Below are 23,036 nucleotides of genomic sequence, written 5' to 3'. Positions count from 1 at the left end.
GGAGGCTGAGGCAGGAGAATGGCATGAACGCGGGAGGCGGAGCTTGCAGTAAACCAAGATTGTGCCGCTGCACTCCATCCAGCCTAGGTAACAGAGTGAGACTCTGTCTCAAAAAAAAAAGAAGGAAGGCCTAATTATAGTTTGAAGCTTTTTGTGAAAAACATCAAAATATGTATATTGAAATATGTATATAACACATATAATACATCTATGTAAAATGTGATTTAAAAAGACTATAACTGCTATGTAAATGGAGATTTATTTTAGAGAAAATTTCATAGACTTGAATATGAAGAACAATATTATCTTTAAGTAGTTTTTCTCATAATGTTTTGAATTTACCTCATCAGTCTATTATTGGAAGGTGTCCTCCAAGAGAAAACATTCCCACTGCAAATGGGCTGTTAAAGCTTCATGTCAGGACCCCCAGGGGTCACCAAAATAATGCCCTATATTTATTACAGAGAACAATACTACTTGTTGAGCTTTTAATGCTTGTGACACTAGAATGATCTTTGATGCAGTTCTCTTGTGAGTCTTTACAGCATTGATACACAATGTTTTATTATAAAAATGTTAAAAGTATTTTTAGACCTCCCTGTGTTAATCTTTTTTATACCTTATTATCAATACAAAGAAGAACTGATGGAATATGAGTAAACAAATAGAATTCAACACAAATGTAAAGCTTTGTTCTTGTGGTGCTATCCTACAGTGTCAGCAAGTGACCTAATACTCAAATTTCTTTGTTAGAGTTGGGAAACCTTTAAAATATAAATTAGTTTAAAAGACGTGGTTACTAAGGTAGATAGCACTTGCTTATTATTTTGCCCACTAAGAAAACTAGTCTTGCCAAGAACTATTCTAATTGTGGTAGTAAAGCAGATTTAAGAAAATTCAGTTGCAGGAAGTTACAAAATATCCTTAGATCTTTTTTTACATATAAGGTGGCACTTAAATATGAATTCTGAAGAATTTTTTCAGAGCATATTTTTCTTATTTTGTTTTGTCAAAAGTGATTTGTTTGATTACAGATCATCATTAGCTGGCACTTAAATACGAATTCTAAAGAATTTTTTCAGAACATATTTTTCTTTCTTTGTTTTGTCAGAAGTGATTTGTTTGATTACAGATCATCATTAGCTGTGACTTGATTGGCTTTTAAAAAGTATGGATTTACTTTGGGTACAGTGCACCTTTACGTAATAAATTCCTTAGTAAGTAGGCCACAGAAATCTTCTCCTTCTCCTCCTTCTTCTCCTCCTCCACTGATATGTTATTAAGGTAATATTTAGGTTGTGAATAATCTACCTGTTGAATTCTTCTGCATATTTTATTCTCCATTAAGTTATTAGTAGCATTATCAATATTATAACTTACTGCAGGGAAGAAACTGAAAGCAAATGTGACTCTGAGGGAGAGGAAGATGAGGAAGACATGGAACCCTGCCTAACAGGAACCAAAGTGAAAGTAAAATACGGACGAGGGAAGACTCAGAAAATTTATGAAGCCAGTATTAAAAGCACTGAAATTGATGATGGAGAAGTTTTATATTTGGTACATTACTATGGATGGAATGTCAGGTAAGCAAGAAAGTATTTTCTTACTATTGAAATTTTTTCAGTGGTTAAATAGAACATCAACTTAATGTTGTGAAGAGTGAAAGCAAGTGATGGTATATATTTACAAAGCACACCTTGATTCTGAATTTTCCAAGACTTTGACATTCCTGCTGTTATACTAGCAGTGTCAGTGCTTCTAGCCAGAGACTACCAGGATCACACCTGTAGTTAGAACAAGTTACATTTATTACTCATTTATAGTGAGGAAGAACACACAGCAAGGGGAACCATAGGGCACCTTAGTAATAAGGTGTTAAATGAATCAACAGAGGCTTAACGCACCACCTTTGGAAAACAATAATTCATAATTCTGTGGAGACATATTACTGAATATGAGCAGGGAGCCAGGCCCACAGTTTCCAACTGTGCAGTATTTGTTTGTTTCATTAATCAGAAATCAAGCCTGTGTCAAGCACTGTAATAGTTCTAATAATAAGTTGACTAATTAATAAAACAGAAAGTTAGAACTTAGATTTGGTCTTCCATTAGATTATTTTGGGGAGGGTTTAAGAAAGGCAGGGCATGGTGGCTCGTGCCTGTAATACCAGCACTTTGGGAGGTGGAGGCGGAAGGACTGCTTGAGGCCAGGAGTTTGAGACCAGACCTGGCAACATAGTTAGACCCCCATCTCTACAAAAAATTAAAAATTAGCCTGGCATTGTGGCACGTACCTGTAGTCCCAGCTACCCAGAAGGCTGAGGTGAGAGGATCACTGGAGCCCAGGAGTTGGAGGCTGCAGTGAGCTATGATCATGCCACTGCACTCCAAGCCTGGATGACGGAGCGAAACCCTGTCTCTTATTAAAAAAAAAGAAAGAAAGAAAAAAAAAGGGATTTTGCTCCATATTGGATCCTGTCAGGAAGCTGGGGTAATTATAATTGGTTTTCTTAATAAATCTTATCTAGAAGGAGAGACAGACCAAGGTAACACTATAACTGGTAAAGAAACAGCAATCACTCACATTAGTCAAGAAAAAAAAGATGTTTGGTCGTTTTTGTGACTTGGACAATGTTCCTGTTTTTTCTGTGTTCAGACACGATCAGGAAGTGGTCTTGTTTTTGTTTTGATACATCATGGTCACAGAATGGACTTGTCTGATGTTGATGCTCTTTGAAATTGTTCATGTTTCAATAGCAGGATAGTGTGGCCTAGCTATGAATGCCAGACTAGCTCCAAGCAACACCAAGGCCCAACTGATAGTGCCAGGCAAATTCCTAAATGGTCGGGGGCTGCCTTTCTTGTTCTCTTTTACAAAATCTGGCATGTTTAATATCTCTGGTTGCCCTGTATTTATTTGGAGCCAGACTGCTCCTCGGTTTCTCTATACACTAGATGTGAGCTCTGTTATGACTCAAATCCCTCATCTCTAAACTGGGAAAAATACAGTTCCTATTTTGTAGAGGTGTTGTATAATGCAGTAGTTCCCTCTCATCTGCTGGAAATGTGTTCCAAGACCCCCAGTGGATGCTGAAACCTCAGATAGTACTGAATCCTATATATCCTATCATTTTTCCTATACATACATACCTACAATAAAGTTTAATTTATAAATTAAGCACAGTAAGAGATTAACAATAATAATAAAATACAGCAATTATAACAATATATTGTAATAAAAGTTATATGAATTCTCTCTCTCAAAATATCTTAATATTTTTGGACCATGGGTAATTGAACTATGCTGTGGCTAAGCGGGATAATATTTGTATTAAGATGTAAATGCTTAGAATCATGCCTGGCACTTAGTGCTCCATGAACGTTAACTGTTTTGTTTTCTTTACAATGTATTGCTGAATTCAGGGGAAAAGGACTATATCTTACCAACTTTCAGTCATTATATTTCCAGTTGCATCACATGATAGCCTTCTTTCTTCCTCAGATTCTTATTTAGTTCACAACTATCCACTCCTGTTTCACATCTGTATATGTCTGTGTTCTGCTTTCTAGAATTTCCCATATCATCTTTCTTTCTTATCTCTTTAATGTTTTACTTTATGACTCTTCTCAGCAGTCATTTTATTATACACTCAGGTTTTGGATTGGTCATCTCCCTAATTCCTTACTTAACTGGTACTCTCCTGGTTCATGGTTTTTCATTGTTCTTGTCTACTCCTAAAAGCTGGTATAATTCTGGCCTGTTCGTTGAGATGAAGCCACCATAGTTCCTAAAGAATTTAGCCAGATTCCTGAAAGGGAGTATCTGCAAGTGTAAGAAGTGTGAGAAGAGTCCTGGTCTCTCACTGAGAAATCCTGGGACTGTCCTTGGTTAGTAGTATTAGTGCTGGAAGTACCTACATGGTATATTGCTTTGTCCAGTGTCGCCAGGACCAAGTACACTAAAAATCAGGCTTGTGCTTCTTGGTTGTCTGTTACCTCCTTTGGAATTGTGGAATTGGATAGAGTTATCCCTTTGTTAGCCCTGGATCAGATACATAACTCTCTTATTGCACTTACCAGACTATACTTGATTTTACCCTATGTCTGTCTTTTATAACAGACTATGGGTTGCATGAGAGCATGGGCCATGTTTATTCTCTACGTACTTCCTGATACAGTGCATACTAGTAGGCCCTCAGTATATGTTCAGATGAATAAACATTTCCATATAAGTTACCAAAGTACAGATATTTAAAGGCCTAGTACAATGCTCATAGCCAGTCTCATTTTAGAAACTAGATACTTTGTTAATGAGGTGAGAGATAGTTTTCAAATCATAGTACAGGTAGTTCCTAACTTAGAGTGGTTCAACTTCAATTTTTTTAAATTTAAAATGGTTCAAAAGCTATATGCATTCAGTAGAAGCCATACTTAGAAGTTTGATTTTTTTTTTTTAAGACGGAGTCTTGCTTTGTCACCAGGCTGGAGTGCAGTCGTGTGATCTGGGCTCACTGCAACCTCCGCCTCCTGGGTTCAAGCGATTCTCCTGCCTCAGCATCCCCAGCCTCCCAAGTAGCTGGGGTTACAGATGCATGCCACCATGCCCAGCTAATTTTTGTATTTTTAGTAGAGATGGGGTTTCGCCATGTTGGCCAGGATGGTCTCGATCTCTTGATCTTGTGATCCGCCCGCCTCGGCCTCCCAAAGCGCTGGGATTACAGGCGTGAGCCACTGCACCCGGCCTGAATTTTGATTTTTTTTTTACTGGTCTAGTGATATGCAGTATGATGCTCTCTCATCAGACTGTGCAGTGGTGGCAAGCCACATCAAGCAGCGAAGAAACCATGAGACTAATCAACCAATACTGTACAGTGTATTCAATAAATTACATGAGATATTTTAGACTTTATTACAGAATAGACTTCATGTTAGATGATTTTGCTCAACTGTAGGCTAATATAAGTGTTCTGAGCATGTTTAAGGTAGGCTTAACACATCAAGCTAAGCTGTGATGTTCAGTAGGCTAGATGTATTAAATGCATTTTTCGACTTAGGATATTTTCAATTTGTGATGAGTTTATCAGGACATAATGGCATCATAAGTAAAGGAGCATCTGTATAGGTAGTCATGGTACCATGTCAGCTGAAATACATGCATACAGGAACCATGTCCTTACTTTGTACATCTCCATGGTAACTGGTTTACAAAGCAAGAATATCGTTTCCAGATACATGAGTTTCTATTAACACGCTACAGTCTAAAGCAAGTTTGTCCAACCCGTGGCCCACAGGCCATATGCAGTCCAGGATGGCCTTGAATGTGGCTCAACAAAAATTCATAAACTTTCTTAAAACATGAGAGTTTTTTTGTTTGTGTGGGTATTTTTTCTTTTTCTTTTTCTTTTTTTTTGCTCATCAGCTATCGTTAGTGTTATTTTATGTGTGGCCCAAGACAATTCTTCTTCTTCCAGTGTGACCCAGAGAAGCCAAAAGATTGGACACTCCTGGTCTAAAGCAAGGACTGCCTGTAGTTTCTTCAATTAAGTGTACCTATTTTTAGATTTTGACTTAATTCTATAAATACTTGTATATTTATATAATGTAAAAACTGTTATTTAGTTCCAGAAAACTTAATTTCTTATTTGCCCCTGATTAGTCACTTGGACTATAGACATCCAGCAGTGATAGTAATCATTTGAGAAGGCCAGATGCAGTGGCTCATACCTATAATCCTAGCACTTTGGGAGGCTGAGGTGGGCAGATCACTTGAGCTCTGGAATTCAAGACCAGCCTGGGCAACATGGCAAAACCCCTGTCTCTATAAAAATTACAAAAATTAGCTTGGTGCAATGGTGTACACCCATGGGCTCATCTACTCAGGAGGCTGAGGTGGGAGGATCATCTGAGCCCAGGGGATCATGCCTCTGCACTCCATCCTGGCAACAGAGTGAGACCCTCTCTCAAAAAAATTGTTGGTCCAGTGGCTCACCCCTGTAATGCCAGCCCTTTGGGAGGCCAAGGTGAGCAGATCACCTGAGGTCAGGAATTCAAGACCAGCCTGGTCAACATGGTGAAACCCCATCTCTATGAAAAATAAAAAATTAGCTGGGTGTGGTGGGCACCTGTAATCCCAGATACCCGGGAGGCTGAGGCATGAGAATCACTTGAACCCAGGAGGCAGAGGTTGCAGTGAGCCAAGATGGCACCATTGCATGCCAGTCTGGGTAAGAACATTGAAACCGTCCCCCAAAAAATAAAAATCAAATTAAAAATAAATTTAAAAATAAAAATTTTAAGTAAAAGTTTAAGGGAAATGAGTTTTCAACTTGAGCTAAACAGAATAAACTTAGATAAAGGTGAAATACAGATACCTCTAAAAAATTTCAGAGTCCTAAAGGCAATGTAGTTCAGAAGAAAATTTTATTGGAAATACTAGACTAGAGACTAATTTTTTATGTTTTTACTAGAGACTAGAGAGAGTGTTGAGGAGGAAAAGGAAGTTGAAATGGACTTGATAAAATAACCTGAAACTGATCACCTTGCAAATCTGAATTTATCTGACTAGCTTTCTATTATTCATTCAATAGAACGAATTCTAGTGCAGAATCTGATTATAAGCTCAGGTCTGTAAAAGCTGTAGAAAACAAAGCAATTCAGATTGTCTTGAATCTAGAGTTTGCTTTCCAAGACCTCCTTCTAAACCTGTTAACTCTTAAATCCTCTTGCCTTTCCTTAGTGGTTATACAAAATACCTAGTAGAGTTATTGGCACATGTTACTAGCAAACCAGCGCCTGTGCCCTTCATATTCTTGCCAACACTAAGAACAAACTATTTAGTCTGTCTCACTGTTGTTTTTGTTTGGTGAATACATTTCAAAAAGGTTCTAATTTATGAAGTTTGTACATATTCTTTTTTTTTTTTTAAGGTATGATGAGTGGGTGAAGGCTGACAGGATAATCTGGCCTTTGGACAAAGGTGGACCAAAGAAAAAACAGAAGAAAAAAGCGAAAGTATGTTTGTAGATTTATGTCCCTTATAATATGTATAGGAATTATTCAAATTGTACTGTGTGTTTTTTAAGACTTCTTAGTTTTAGGTTTATACCAAGATTAAGAACAAGGTATATAGACCTCCCATGTACTCTCTGCCCCATACCTGCATAGTCTTCCCAAATTGTCAACATCCCCCACCAGATTGGGGTATTTGTTACAACTGATGTGCCTACATTGACACATTATTGTCACCCAGAGTACATCGTTTACATTAGGGTTCACCGTTGGTGGTGTGTATGCTATGGATTTTGACAAATATATAATGACATGGATCCACCACTATAGTATCATACAGAGTAACTTTACTGCCCTGAAAGTCCTTTATGTTCTGTTTATTCTTACCCCCACCCCAAACCCTGACAACTACTGACATTTTACTCTCTCCATCGTTTTTTCCATTTTGAGAATATCATATAATTGTAATCATACACCATATAGCCTTTTTAGATTGGCTTCTTTTGCTTAGTAATATGCATATACGACATTGTGTTTGTTTAATAAATCTTTCTATTGTAATAATCATCTTGGCTGGGTGTGGTGGCTCACGCCTGTAATCCCAGCACTTTGGGAGGCTGAGGCGGGCAGATCACAAGGTCAGGAGATCAAGACCATCCTGGCTAACACGGTGAAACTCTGTCTCTACTGAAAATACAAAAAATTAGCCAGGCATGGTGGCAGGCACCTGTAGTCTCAGCTACTCGGAAGACTGAGGCAGGAGAATGGCGTGAACCCAGGAGGCGGAGCTTGCAGTGAGCCGAGATCGCGCCACTGCACTCCAGCCTGGGCAACAGAGCAAGACTCTGTCTCAAAAAAAAAAAAAAAACAAAAAAAAAAAACTTGATTCTTGAAAGTTAATTGTGATCTTTTCTTTATAACCCAGGAGCTTAAAAGTAACACATTACCACATTGTTTTGGCAAAGGTGAAAACCAGCAACCCTTAGGACATGACTTTCAAACTCATATTCCTGTAGAGGCTTTATCGGAGAAGGATGAAGTAGGACTAACCGTGACAAATGAGAGGACACATTCCTCATTTAGACAGAATGGAACTAACCACTCTGCTGTGGGAATGCAGACCCAGGGTTGCCAGATTTTAGGATTTTTCAAGACCACTATATTTCTTAAAATGTGAAATTTGACTTTTAAATGCTAGAAGCCAATACTAAAATTTTAAAACACATATATACTGGCCAGTTGTACCCTCACCCACACCCTCAGTTGTCAAGCTTTGCTGTAGAGATTTGCCCATGGTTTTGTCTACTGGATGATAGATATCTTTCCTTTCTGCAGGGGATAGTAGGGAACAGTGGGGAGTGCTGAATGGTTGTTTAGCCTTCTAATGCTCTGATGCTGACCATCACAATATAATTCCAGTATTATAAATTGTACAATATTGTATCTATGTAAATACAAAATACATTAGAAATTCCAAAGTGGAGGATTATATACCAATCAGTGATACTAATGTTAATAAGTGCCAATAACCTCTCAGACCAGCCAGAAAACTCTTGATCCTTCTATAAGCACAGACTAGGAAGTGACATATAAAATATCAAACCTTTTTTGAGATGTAGTTTTCTTTGGATAAGTAGAATGTTCATTTTTCATAAAGCATTGGCCCTTCTCATACATTTTGTTGTTGTTGCCCAGAATAAAGAAGATAGTGAAAAGGACGAAAAGAGAGATGAGGAGAGGCAGAAGTCAAAACGGGGACGACCTCCTTTAAAATCAACCCTTTCATCAAACATGCCGTATGGCTTATCTAAGACAGCAAACAGTGAAGGAAAATCAGGTACCAGAAGTGCTCGCAGCAATATACCAGACAGCTCACCTCTGTCAAATGGAATGGAAGGTGCTCGATTTTGAGGATGGCTGACTTTAAAAGAAATAACATAAATAATAAAACTTCCATTGTGTGAAATATTCACAGTACAGGTTGAGTATCCCTTGCCCAAAATGCTTGGGATTAGAAGTGTTTTGGATTTTTGGATTTTTTTTTTTAATTATTTTTGAATATTGCATATACATAATGAGCTATCTTGGGGATAGGACCCAAGTCTAAACATGAAATTAGTGCTTCATATACACCTTATACACATAGCCTGAAAGTAATTTTATACCATATTTTTAATAGTTTTGTTCATGAAATAAAGATTGTGTACTTTGAACCATCAGAAATCAAAGGTATAACTGTCTCAGCCACCCATGTGAACAGTCTGTGATTGTTTGGCATCTCTGTTATTCTTGACTCTGAATTTATATGCCACCTACTGATAAGTAATTTTCTTACACTTACATATAATTACATAACAGTAAAACATATGACTTACAATTAATACAGTGGAAAAATAGTGTGTGTAAGGAAACTAAGCAGCAAGGTAGCATCACCAGAATATCTGTATTGGCTGCTAAACAACAATGACAACAAACAGCAGGCTTTCAATCTCCACCTACGATGCTGTGTTTTCATTAAAAGGTTACCTGTACCCTAGCCTGGGGCTGCCGAAGACAGTTGTGCACCTGTGTTTGGATACAATCTGTCCCATGAGGTCAGGTGTGGAATTTTCTACTTGGGGCGTCATGTTGGTGCCCAAAAAGTTTTGGAATTTGGAGCATTTTGGATTTCAGGTTTTTGGACTAGGGGTGTTCAACCTGTAAATCACCTAGGTTTTTAATCTCATATGATTGAAACTATAAAATTTGATTTGAAGAAAATATTTTGCTGTATCATTTTTATTTGAAATTTAGTGATGTTTTCATTTAGGAATACTTTTTCTCATAAATATCTTAAAAATAATATATTTTAATAGAAGGTGAATTGACAATCCATGCATCCTAATGTGTGCTACACTTTCCCTCAAAGCCTATACCAGTGTCTCCTATAAATTCAATGCTGTTCACCTGGGATCTTTCAGCAAAGCTGAAACCATGTGGTTCTAAGAGAACACAGACTACTGTGGTACAGGCATGTTTTATAATGAGGTATAGGTGAACATATTTTATTCTGCTTGTACTCATTTTCCCCACTTTTCTACCTCTGTATACTTTTAAATGTAATTAAGAAATTAAAGGCTGAACGCAGTGGTTCATGCCTGTAATCCAGCACCTTGGGAGGCTGAAGCAGAAGGATCACTTGAGCCCAGGAGTTCCAGACCAGCCAGGGCAATATAGTGAGACCCCATCTTTACGAAAAAAATTTAAAAATTAGCCAGGCATGGTGGTGTGCACCTGTGGTCCCAGCTACTCAGAAGGCTGAGGTGGGAGGATTGCTTGAGTCTGGGAGGTCAAGGCTACAGCAAGTGTAATCATATCATTGCACTCCACCCTGGGTAGCAGAGCAAGACCCCACCTCACTCTGTCACCCAGGCTGGAGTGTAGTGGCGCAATCTCAGCTCCCTGCAACCTCCACCTCCTGGGTTCAAGCAGTTTTCCCGCCTCAGCCTCCCAAGTAGCTGGGACTACAGGTGTGCACCACCATACCTGGCTGATTTTTGTATTTTTAGTAGCAACGGGGTTTTACTATGTTAACCAGGCTGGTCTCGCACTCTTGACCTCAAGTGATCTACCTGCCTCAGCCTCCTAAAGTGCTGGAATTACAGGTGTGAGCCACTGTGCCCGGGCCCGAGAAAAGAAATTTTAAATGGTTGTCTTACATAAAAATTTCTCTTCTTTCAAGAAAAAAGCTATACTGAACTACATGTTTGCTATTAGTACATGTGGTGCTTGTGTGCAAATTATAAAAGGACATCCTTCCTCTTTACTGCCATCTGCTGACAAACGAAAGATGTCCACAAAGTGAAAGGTACCTAGAAGGCATAACTGTGTTTAGTGTCCAGTCTACAAAACTACATACCAGCCTTATTAAACTACCACTGAAAGGGATTTTTTAAAACATGAAAATGAATTCTACATTCTGTTTATGATAAAACCACAAAATAAAATTGTATACACCTTTTCACTTAAAAATTCGTGTTTGCAGTTTTGAACTTCTTGAGGATATGAGCACCATGTGGACAAGATTTTTATATTTTTTAGATCCTATACAGTCTTAGAACCCTACTTTATTATTTTACAAGTTCCCTTACTTACAGGGAATAATTTTTGTTTCCTGTACTTTCTTGTTTGTTAAGAATATTTAAAGTTTTGAGGATTCCAGTTGCCCATTTTAAAAACTTTTCTTGCTGGGCGCCATGGCTCATGCCTGTAATCCCAGCATTTTGGGAGGCTGACATGGACAGATCACTTCAGGTCAGGAGTTTGAGACCAGCCTGGCCAACGTGACAAAACCCTGTCTCTACTAAAAATACAAAAATTAGCCGGGCGTGGTGGCCCGTGCCTATCCCAGCTCCTCAGGAGGCTGAGGCAGGAGAATGGCTTGAACCTGGGAGGCGGAGCCTGCAGTGAGCCGAGATCACGCCACTGCACTCCAACCTGGGCGACCGAGTGAGACTGTGTCTTAAAAAAAAAAAAAGAGGCCGGGTGCGGTGGCTCAAGCCTGTAATCCCAGCACTTTGGGAGGCCGAGACGGGCGGATCACGAGCTCAGGAGATCGAGACTATCCTGGCTAACACTGTGAAACCCCGTCTCTACTAAAAAATACAAAAAACTAGCCGGGCGACGTGGCGGGCGCCTGTAGTCCCAGCTATTCGGGAGGCTGAGGCAGGGGAATGGCGTGAACCCGGGAGGCGGAGCTTGCAGTGAGCTGAGAACCCGCCACTGCACTCCAGCCCGGGCGACAGAGCGAGACTCCGTCAAAAAAAAAAAAAAAAAGAAAGAAAGAAAGAAAAGGAAAGGAAAGAAAAAAAACTTTTATTTCCACAATTATTTTAAGTAGAATGTCATATTCCTTTCTTAGGATACAAAATGCCCATCACATATCCCTCCTAGATACTATCTCAAACCACTTAACAAATTAACTTCATGTCTAGGATGTCTAGGTACTAATCCTTTGATTTTTTTTAAGGACTCTTGTACCTAAATATGATACTGGGGAATATTGCAAAATAGCTTTTCATATAGATTTGAGTTAGTAATATGCAATATAATATATTTGTACTTGGAGCTTAATGTAGTTTCCCCTCACCCTCAAATTCTTGGCACAAATGTTATGATTTGTTTTATATCAGAAATTTCTACAGGGAGGTATTCAGAGGTACATTATTAATATTTTTATTATTTCTGGTAAGATTTTTATTATAAAATTACATTGGTAATATAAAAGCCTGCATAATATAATAATATTTCCTCTTACAGACTCTTGTTCATCTGATAGTGAAGCAGAAGATGCTTTAGAAAAGAATCTAATAAATGAAGAACTTTCTCTTAAAGATGAACTAGAAAAAAATGAAAATTTGAATGATGATAAGCTAGATGAAGAAAATCCAAAGATTTCTGCACACATATTAAAAGAAAATGATAGGACTCAGATGCAGCCTTTAGAAACCCTGAAGTTAGAAGTTGGAGAGAATGAACAAATAGTACAGATTTTTGGAAGCAAAATGGAACAAGCAGAAGAAGTTAAGAAAGAAGCCGAAAAATCTCCAAAAGGAAAGGGAAGACGAAGCAAGACAAAAGATCTTTCTTTAGAAATTATAAAGATTTCATCATTTGGCCAGAATGAAGCAGGAAGTGAACCTCATATAGAGGCTCGTAGTCTTGAATTGTCTTCATTAGACAATAAAAACTTCTCTTCTGCTACAGAAGATGAAATTGATCAATGTGTGAAAGAAAAGAAGTTGAAACGGAAAATACTAGGACAATCATCACCAGAGAAAAAAATAAGAATTGAGAATGGAATGGAAATGACAACTACTGTATCTCAAGAAAGGACCAGTGATTGTATTGGATCTGAGGGAATGAAAAAGTTAAATTTTGAACAGCACTTTGAAAGAGAAAATGAAGGAATGCCATCATTGATAGCAGAGTCAAACCAATGCATCCAACAACTGACTAGTGAAAGATTTGATAGTCCAGCTGAAGAAACTGTAAATATTCCACTAAAAGAAGATGAGGATGCAATGCCTCTGATTGGGCCTGAAACCTTGGTTTGCCATGAAGTAGATTTGGATGATTTGGATGAAAAGGATAAGACCAGCATTGAGGATGTAGCAGTTGAAAGCTCTGAGTCTAACTCTCTTGTTTCTATTCCACCTGCCCTACCTCCTGTAGTCCAACATAACTTTTCAGTAGCTTCACCACTTACTCTTAGTCAAGATGAGTCTCGAAGCGTAAAAAGTGAGAGTGATATAACGATTGAAGTTGATAGTATTGCTGAAGAATCTCAAGAAGGTCTCTGTGAGAGGGAATCGGCAAATGGATTTGAAACTAATGTTGCCTCTGGTACCTGTAGTATAATTGTACAAGAGAGAGAGAGCAGAGAAAAGGGTAAGGACTTTCTAGGGAAAAGTTAGTGTTTATATGTAAACCAAAAATTAAAACTGTTGAGTTTTAGGTACTGTTGATCTGTAAAGTACTTTCTTTTTCTTTTCTCCTTAAAAAAAGAAATGTCAGTGTAGTCTGTTGAATAAATATACTTCCTCTTTTTTTTTTTTTCACGTTCCCTTTTTCATCTTATTTCAGGTCAGAAAAGACCAAGTGATGGCAATAGTGGATTAATGGCAAAAAAGCAAAAGCGTACCCCAAAGCGAACAAATGCTGCAGCCAAAAATGAAAAGAATGGAACAGGTTGGTGTTTTTCAATGCTAGCTTTAGTCTTACAGTGTTAGTATTTTTAGCAGTTTGTTGGCTTGTTTTAAACATAAATGGAGCAATACTATACTGTTTTATAACTTTGCATTTTCATTTAACAGTATTATACTAGATATTTTGCCATTTTTATTGTTATGAACTCTAGCTCATTCTTTTTAACAACTTTAGGAAAGTATTAAAAAGTTTATCATTTTTAATCATTTCTCGTTGGTGAGCATTTAGGTTTTATTTTTTTTTTTAATACTGTTATAAACTTTGTGCGTTTGTGCACATATTTCTGTAGGATACCAAGAAATGTAATTGTTAGGTCTGTTGCATTTTGATATTTAAGAATTTTATCATTTATAATCTGAGTTAATCTTTTTTATTATTTATAGGACAAAGCAGTGATAGTGAAGATCTTCCTGTCCTAGACAATTCAAGTAAATGTACCCCAGTAAAGCATCTTAATGTATCTAAGCCACAGAAACTTGCACGATCTCCTGCAAGAATATCCCCACACATCAAAGATGGAGAGAAAGATAAACACAGAGAAAAACATCCAAATTCATCCCCTAGGACATATAAATGGAGCTTTCAACTCAGTAAGAAGCTTATAGAAAACTTGATAGATGAATACTCTAAAGTGGAATAGATCTTAAAATATCAACTTGGATTAATGTTAATAAAATAAGGAATAATGATTAACTATTTAGATATTCCAAATATTGCCTTAGCAATAATCACTACGTGTTGTCTTAAGTATAAATCTGTGTCTTTTCATAAAATTAACTTGATAAATATTGACTTACAGGAAGGTCTCCAGTAAGAAGACATGTATGATTTATATAAATCAGTGAAACTGAAGTGCCCTTTGTAGCACTAACTACTGTATAACTAGTAGTAGTGAAGAAAATGTCAATACAGGGAAACTATTCTGATAACTATAATTATCGATAGGTCAGGGTTGGTTTGTGTTGATGTTTTCTTATGTTTTTCTGATCATTTAAGTAATAAATGTTTAGTATAGAACATTTGGGATCTAAAAATAATTCTTAATCATGAATTTAATTCACATCTTCCCTGTTTACAATCTTTTTTAGCTTACTGTACTAGGTTTTAATAAACTAAAGCTTTTGTTGATTTATGAGTTAGATGTTTGATAGAACTGCCATCATTTTTCTCAAAGAATTATTTTAAAATGCAAATTAACTTTTTCCCCCCCTTTTAGATGAATTAGATAATATGAACAGTACGGAGAGAATCTCATTTCTCCAAGAAAAACTACAGGAAATCAGAAAATATTATATGTCTTTGAAGTCTGAAGTTGCAACCATAGACAGGAGGAGAAAAAGATTAAAAAAGAAAGACAGGGAAGGTAATTTTATTATAATTTTTCTCCTCTTATATTTCAAAACTATATCCTATCATTTTAGAAGATTTAAATTTGATACTCTTTGAATATAGCACACATTTATTAACCGCTGTTTTTAAATTCCTAGTGTTTTCTTGTGTTGAAATGAGTAGGTCAGCAACTGAGTTAATTAAAATGACACCCTTAAAAGGGAGTATGAACTGTCTTTCAAAATGTGTGGTTGTACTAAATGTGATGGATTCTCAGGTAGAGCATACTCCTTCTGAAATTCACTCTTTGCTCAAACATTTATTGGCATCTATTAATAGGCACTGTATTTGTTATGGGGTTCACCAAAATGAATGAATCATAAGGCTTATTCTCAAGGAGATTATCTTGTTGGGATTAGAAATCATTCCCTAAACAACTAAATGATAAGATAGTGCCGCCCAGCAACTTTAATGAGCATGTGCCGTGCGCCACGCACTGCCAGGTGGTGGAAGTGCAGAAATGAGTTAGACACAGATTTTCATCTCAGAGATCTTAACATCTAGTGGAACAGTGTGTGCCCTAAGAATGATATTAGCAAGTATAGGAGTTAGTGGAAGGAGAGGTTACTTTGGAGTAATCACGGAGAGGGAGTAGTGTCTGAGCTAGCCCTTTGGGGGTTATAGGATTAACTTCTAGTTAAACATGAACATGTCCATATACAATCCATCCCCAAGCCCTGTTAAAATAACAGTAAAGGAAATTAAGAGCCCTAAACTCAAAAGGACGAGAGAATGACCACAGCAGACAAGAAATGTCAACAGTATATCTTTTGGAAGCTGCATAACTGATGGACTACTGTAACTGTCCTAGCAGATGAGATACTGCTGAAACTAAGCTTGCTTGTCCTCATAGTGAGACAAAACAACAAGAAGGAAGACAATTCATACCATGTAACCCCAGAAGAGCCCTCAGAAGGGATATGGGACAATGCTGAGAAATGGGATTGGTTGAAAATGGAAGGAGAAATTGGATCTCCTCTTCCCATCAGTGAAGCAAGTCTACCTCACCCCCAACTCACGCAGAAAATAGATTAACTTAACAGAGAATGAGGAAATCAGTAGGCTTGTAGACTTGGGGGCACCAGCCACAGCTGAGGGTAATGATTAAGTGCTAAGCCAAAATAGTGGATGGAGTGAAAGTTTGCATACTGAATAGTTAGATTGCTGTGCCTCTTCGTTAGAAGAGGCCTAGTCCTCTTGGCTTCCTGAAAGCTGGCAGCTAAGCTTATGCTTATTCCTGGGAGGAGATTGGAAGATTCTTCTAAAGAAAATGACCAGCCCAAGAAAAATTACCTACTATTTGGATGTTCCTGAAACAAAAATCAAGATCCTTGACAATCACTACATGTGCACTGTCCATATTTAAAAGCCCTGATGTTCATACACAGCTTTCAGTCAGCTTTTTAATGTTAAATATGGAAGCCACATGACCAGACATTTGAGGAAAACCCCTACATAAAGGCAGAAGCCAAAGTAAAAAAAAGGAACTGGAAAAAAACAGATAATATACCATATTAAAAAAAAAAAAGGCACTACTATTCTTAATAGTTAATCCAAGTTGAGTATCCTTTATTTGAAATGCTTGGGTCTAGACATGTTTGAGTTTTTTATTTTTTCAGATTTTGGAATATTTGTACATAATGAAATACCTTGGTGATGGGACCCAGGTCTAAACCCAAAATTCATTTATGTTTCATAGACACTTTATACACATAACCTGAAGGTAATTTTATATAATACTTTAAATAATTTTGTGCATGAAACAAAGTTTGTGGTAAGTGCTTATGTGTGGAATTTTCCACTTGTAACATCACATTGATGCTCAAAAGTTTCAGATTTTGGATTTTTGGATTAGGGATGTTCGATTTGTATCCAGAGGTAAAGGGAAAGATACTGCTACCTTGAAACAAAAGCATAGTAACTCTTTTAAAAATTGAGAGAACAAGAAGGTTATCTTTAAAATATGATAGCAGGAATTTAGAAAAATTAATAAGGCAGTGAAGCTGAAGAAATTCCACTAGAGGGTCAAAAAGACAATAGGAGAGAAGAAACAATAGAAATATGGAAACTGGTGAGGAGTTCCAACTTCTGAATCGTAGGATTTCTAGAAGGAGAGTTGAATAAACAAGAGGAAGTTGTCATCAGAGAAATAATTTTAAAATTCTAGAACTGAAAGATGTAAGTTAGAAAATTGAAAGGACTCACTGTGCCCTCTATAAATAATGGGGGTGAAAATCACCAAAGCATATGAAATTTCAGAATCCTGTGGATAAAGAGTAGATTCTAGGCCTGGCACAGTGGCTCACGCCTGTAATCCCAGCATTTTGGGAGGCAGAGGCAGGTAGATCACTGGAGGCCGGGAGTTTAAGACCAACCTGGCCAACATGACAAAACCCCGTCTCTACTAAAACTGTAAAAGTCAGCTGGGCGTGGCGGCAGATGTCTGTAATCCCAGCCACTCAGGAGGCTGAGGCTTGAGAATCACTTGAACCCGGAAGCAGAGGCTGCTGTGAGCGCCGAGATCGCGCCAGTGCACTCGAGCCTTTTCTCAAAAAAAACAAAAAGTAGATTAGAAAAATTTACCATATAAAGATACATATATAAAAAGAAATGGATCTTAGAACAGCATCAAGAGTCTTACATCTGATTTCTCAATGGTAGTACTAGACACTAGAAGCCAAGCTAAGAAGACATGGGATCTGGCAAACAAGGAATCCTATGTAGGAAAATAGAGAAGGAATATCTGAAGGTGATGGTGAATGGAAGCTGTAGGATGACCACTGCATAGCAGACTTAGAAAGCAACTATTCCAGGAGTGGGATGGAACAGGAGGTGAAGGCTCCAGAAGGGATGTCTCTTAAAAAACAAATAAAAGGTAAATTACCTGATAGAGTTGATCATGTTGAGAGAAGTTTTCTGCCTCTAGTAGAGATTTAGAGGATGACTTTGTGGTAGAGTGACCTGTCATGTGTGGTCTTGACCATTGTGCTCCAAGTCCAGCAGTTTTTAATTCCTACAAATAGGAACAGGGTGGAGCAAATGGAAAGAGATCAGACTTCTCATGTTCATCCTTTTAAAAGCTGTAGGCCGGGCGCGGTGGCTCAAGCCTGTAATCCCAGCACTTTGGGAGGCCGAGACGGGTGGATCATGAGGTCAGGAGATCGAGACCATCCTGGCTAACACGGTGAAACCCCGTCTCTACTAAAAATACAAAAAACTAGCCGGGCGAGGTGGTGGGCGCCTGTAGTCCCAGCTACTCCGGAGGCTGAGGCAGGAGAATGGCGTGAACCCGGGAGGCGGAGCTTGCAGTGAGCTGAGATCCGGCCACTGCACTCCAGCCCAGGAGACACAGCAAGACTCCGTCTCAAAAAAAAATAAAAAAATAAAAAATAAAAAATAAAAGCTGTAAATACCAAGATGTCTTTACAGAACTTTTGAATATCAAAAGAAGAAAAGAACAAATTAGCAAATTAAAATTTCTTCAGAGAACCCACCACTGCTCTGGGGTCAGTTTCCTAAAGGTGACATACATTTCAGACAATTAAAATTTTTTTTTTTTTTTTTTTTGAGACGGAGTTTCGCTCTTGTCGCCCAGGCTGGAGTGCAATGGCACGATCTTGGCTCACTGCAACTTCCGCCTCCCGGGTTCAAGCCATTTTCCTGTCTCTGCCTCCTGAGTAGCTGGGATTACAGGTGCCCGCTACCATGCCTGGCTAATTTTTGTATTTTTAGTAGAGATAGGGTTTCACCATGTTGACCAGGCTGGTCTCCAACTCCTGACCCCTAGTAATCCACCCACCTCGACCTTCCAAAGTGTTGGGATTACAGGCGTGAGCCACAGCGCCCAGCCAAAAAGATTTTTTTATTACCATCTTTTTTTGGGGGGCAGGGGAACAGTCTGTCCCCCAGACTGGAGTGCAGTGGCGTGATCATGGCTTGCTGCAGCCTCACACTCCTGGGCTCAAGCGACTCTACCACCTCAGCCTCCCAAGTTGCTGGTATCACAGGTGCCTGGGACCACTATTGCCTGCCACCACACCCAGCTAATTTTTTAGTTTTTTTTGTAGAGATACATTCTCACTATGTGGTTCAGGCTGGTCTCGAACCCCTGTTCTAAACCAATCTTCTTGCTTTGGCCTCACAAAGTACTGAGATTATAGGCATGAGCCAACATGCCCAGCTTATTATAGTCTTTTCCCCATTTTTATGTGCTTAGGTTTTCATAATGAGTTATTAAACTGAAATTTGAGTGATTTCTGGCATATATATAAGAATTTGTTGCCTGGGCATGGGGCTCACGCTTATAATTCCAGCATTTAGGAGGCTGGGGCAGGAGGATGGCTTGAGCCCAGGAATTGGAGACCAGCCTGGACAACATAGCAAAATTCCATCTCTACAAAAAATTAAAAATTTAGCTGGGTGCAGTGGCATGCACCCATAGTCTCAGCTACTTGGAAGGCTGATGCGGGAGTGTCGCTTGAGCCCCAGAGGTTGTAATGATACTTGAATAAACAAAAATTAAAACTTCAAATAACATAGGAACAATCAGGGAAAGATTGGCAGAAGACAAGAGTTTTGCAAGGAAAGAGAAGATAAAAGCAAAGAACTTAAAAAGTGGCAAAACACCTAATGCTGAAAGTACTGATCCCTAATCTGTGTTATGTCCTCCTGGAGAAAATTACATTAAAACCATTTGAGGACTTTTTGCTTATCACACATTACTTCTATCTTGATCTCCATGATTCTGATACCTGTCAGAGGAAATCCTCTGAGTTAAGTTAATTCTTTTATGGTCCTATGACCCATAGATAAAGCAGAAATTCCCTATGGTTCTGTGTTTATCTCAGGTTGACCTTGTTTCTGATTGAGCTAAGTTCCTTCAGGGGTCTCCCAACTAGAGGTTTAAGAGTTTTTGTCTCTTTAATCTTTATATTTTATGATGTCTTTTTAAGTGTTGAGTAGTACCTAACTGACCAAAGACTAACTCCACTTAATTGAGCCAAACAAAATTTTTGCTGACAATTTGTTACTCCTTCATGTGACATATAAGAGGCCTGTGATTAAGGTGAATAATGTTAAGAATTTTATTTCCGGCCAGGCGCGGTGGCTCAAGCCTGTAATCCCAGCACTTTGGGAGGCCTAGACGGGTGGATCACGAGGTCAGGAGATCGAGACCATCCTGGCTAACACGGTGAAACCCCGTCTCTACTAAAAATACAAAAAAAAAAACTAGCCGGGCGAGGTGGCGGGCGCCTGTAGTCCCAGCTACTCCAGAGGCTGAGGCAGGAGAATGGCATAAACCCGGGAGGCAGAGCTTGCAGTGAGCTGAGATCCGGCCACTGCACTCCAGTCCGGGCGACAGAGCGAGACTCCGCCTCAAAAACAAAAAAAAAAACAAAACAAAAAAAAAAAAAAAAAAAAAAAGAATTTTATTTCCAATTTGCTGTTAGCTAGGTATCTTTGTGTAACAGTTTTTGGATCTAACATAGTTGTTTTGATTCCACAGTGTCTCATGCGGGAGCCTCCATGTCATCTGCTTCATCAGACACTGGAATGAGTCCCTCATCATCATCTCCCCCACAAAATGTACTTGCTGTAGAATGCAGGTGATAAACATTTTCTCTACCTTCCCAGCAGTTTGCTGCCATGGACATAAATCCCCAGACCCTGAATTACAACCACAGAAAGCACTCAACTGGTTTGACATTGCTAAGTATATCCTGTATACTTTTCGAGGCTGGATTGTATCTATTCCCCTCTCTCTTTTTTTTCTTGTTGCAAAAAATAAGCTGATTAATAAGTGAAGGTTAAGCAGCCTGCCATATTTGTCATAATTTTTCCTCTTTACTTTTTTTTTCGTTTGTTGTGATATAGAACAAAGGGCACTTAGCAAATTTGAATTTGTATAATAAAGCTTTCAGGTGTTATAGAAATCATAGACAAGCAAGTGCACATGATAAACATCAAAATATTACCCAGCTGAATAGTTACTGCTGCACTTTCACTAAGATGTATTTGAACACTTGGTGAGTAGGGGGTTTATGTTGTGTTTTTTTCATTATTTTTTTTTTTATTTTTGTGGAAGCACTTGCTATTTAGAACTGCCAAAGTATATGTTCAGCAGTGTGCCCAGGATTAAAGGTGTAAATGGGACAAAATAAATTGTGAAAGGAAGTGTAGTTGACTGAAAACTACAGTTGTAATAAGTCTTCCACTTTTTATAGGATTTTTGAGCACACAATTATGCAAATATTTTAATGTTTATTAATGTTTACAGTGGAATTGTGAATAAGTTTTCAGTGGACTATCTTATCCCTTGACAAAAATATTTTGTCTTTTTTCTATGTAATTTCAGAGTTTTTATTTTGTTACAAAAAGACAAAAATGAAATATATAACAACAATGAAGTTATTTAACAAGATTTCTAAAGCTGAAAATTTTGTGTAAAATAAGGTATTATCTTGCAACTTGTTAAATATATTTATTCAGACATTGGATGTTGTATTTTTATGTATTTTTTAAAATATTAATAAAATTGAAAAAAAGAAAATTCTAGGTTAATTCACTCTTTGGATGACAATAGCTCTCAGCTGTCCTTTTTACAGGAGGTTGCATCCTGCAGCCTTGCCTGTGTTAAAGGGAGTCTGTCTCAGTCCGTCAAACAGTATAGAACTATAAATGGGCATCTGGATCATTAAAGTATGTCCTTGTTTAGAAACTTTGGCAGTCCTAGTATTTAAACTGTTTTGAGGATCAAATTTTTGGTTGCCCTTAAGATACTTTGTCACAGTTTTTATGTTTGCTATACTGCCGAATGAATTTATATCTCCCAAAGTTGAGATGCAACAACTAAGTAAAGCAACTATGTATGCTTTGTCTGTGAATTGTTCCACAGACTGATACATTTTGTAAATAATTCTTCCAAAATCATGTATTTAAAGCAGTTTTGCATATACATTATGTAAAAAGGTGATTTTTTAAAAGCAATTTTTAAATCCATGTTTGTACATTGAAAGGGGTTTTTTTTTAAAACCTCCTTTTCTGTGTTTAATATGCTGTAGAATAATAACCTAGATGCTCTAGACTGTATATCAGGATCTGATTTACAAGAAAAAGTCAGAGCTAAACACTAGTGATGGCATAGCATTACTGAAATCATTGTTTCTTAATTTCATTTTACCACATTGTGAACTTGTGATTCAGATTCCATTTTCTCAGAGAATTAAAAACAAAAAAAGTACTCTTGTAAAATGCACTTTTCTGTCTTTTCTTTGCAAAGCAGAAGTATTTCAATGTAAAATAAAAATGGAGCTCAGTGGGCAGTATTAATAAAGGCCATGTTTTAAACATAGGCTTTATACTTCTAGTTTTATTTTAAGTGATTGCTCTTTTCCTAAGTGCTAATAACTTACAGTTGGAAAATCAGATGTCACAAAACCAAGCATTTTAGTATATTCTTCAGCCTTTATAATAAAATATTTCTACTAATTATAAAAATGAAAAAAGAGTGTCATTTAAATCCAGTTGGACCTAGGAGGCAACTTTAGATTTATACATTAAATATTTTAATGATTTCCTTCTGTAGCAATTCAATAAATGTGAGATAAATAAGTTATCAGCTTCAGTACTGTCCCTTCTAATTGATACAAATTTGGTCATGAAGCATTGGGATGTTGCTACAGAGAACAAAACTGTGTATTCATTGAATAGATAAACACTGTTAAAATCCTTTTATCTGGAGGCTGGAAAGGATTATGAAATTAAGTGAATATTGACTAAGTATGACATTTCAAATATTGAGCATATTTTGAGTTTAGGTAAACTTTGAATAGATACCTCTTACATGTGACTAAGAAGGTAAAAATATAGGCTGGGTGCGGTGGCTCACACCTG

At 37.7% G+C, this 23,036-nt stretch overlaps 1 protein-coding gene across 3 annotated transcripts in view; it reads left to right on the top strand.

Annotated features, from left to right (window-relative positions):
* ARID4A (AT-rich interaction domain 4A) overlaps positions 1-22,648 on the top strand; it is a 75,422-nt gene extending 52,774 nt beyond the window's left edge. For 2 of the 3 annotated variants that reach the window (XM_023231384.1, XM_023231395.2), the window contains exons 17-24: positions 1,386-1,583; positions 6,926-7,010; positions 8,703-8,904; positions 12,306-13,436; positions 13,632-13,736; positions 14,138-14,344; positions 14,971-15,117; positions 20,650-22,648. In XM_023231384.1, the coding sequence (XP_023087152.1) occupies positions 1,386-1,583; positions 6,926-7,010; positions 8,703-8,904; positions 12,306-13,436; positions 13,632-13,736; positions 14,138-14,344; positions 14,971-15,117; positions 20,650-20,753 (2,179 nt within the window). In that variant the 3' untranslated portion in view covers positions 20,754-22,648. The remainder of the gene's footprint in view (positions 1-1,385; positions 1,584-6,925; positions 7,011-8,702; positions 8,905-12,305; positions 13,437-13,631; positions 13,737-14,137; positions 14,345-14,970; positions 15,118-20,649) is intronic. The other variant, XM_023231406.1, reaches the window with a different exon arrangement.
* The last annotated feature ends 388 nt before the right edge of the window (positions 22,649-23,036 follow it).

The sequence above is a fragment of the Piliocolobus tephrosceles genome, chromosome 6, assembly GCF_002776525.5.
Source record: "Piliocolobus tephrosceles isolate RC106 chromosome 6, ASM277652v3, whole genome shotgun sequence".
Classification (NCBI taxonomy): domain Eukaryota; kingdom Metazoa; phylum Chordata; class Mammalia; order Primates; family Cercopithecidae; genus Piliocolobus; species Piliocolobus tephrosceles.
The sequence above is the reverse complement of the archived record's forward strand: the minus strand, read 5'-3'. Positions and strand labels throughout refer to the sequence as shown.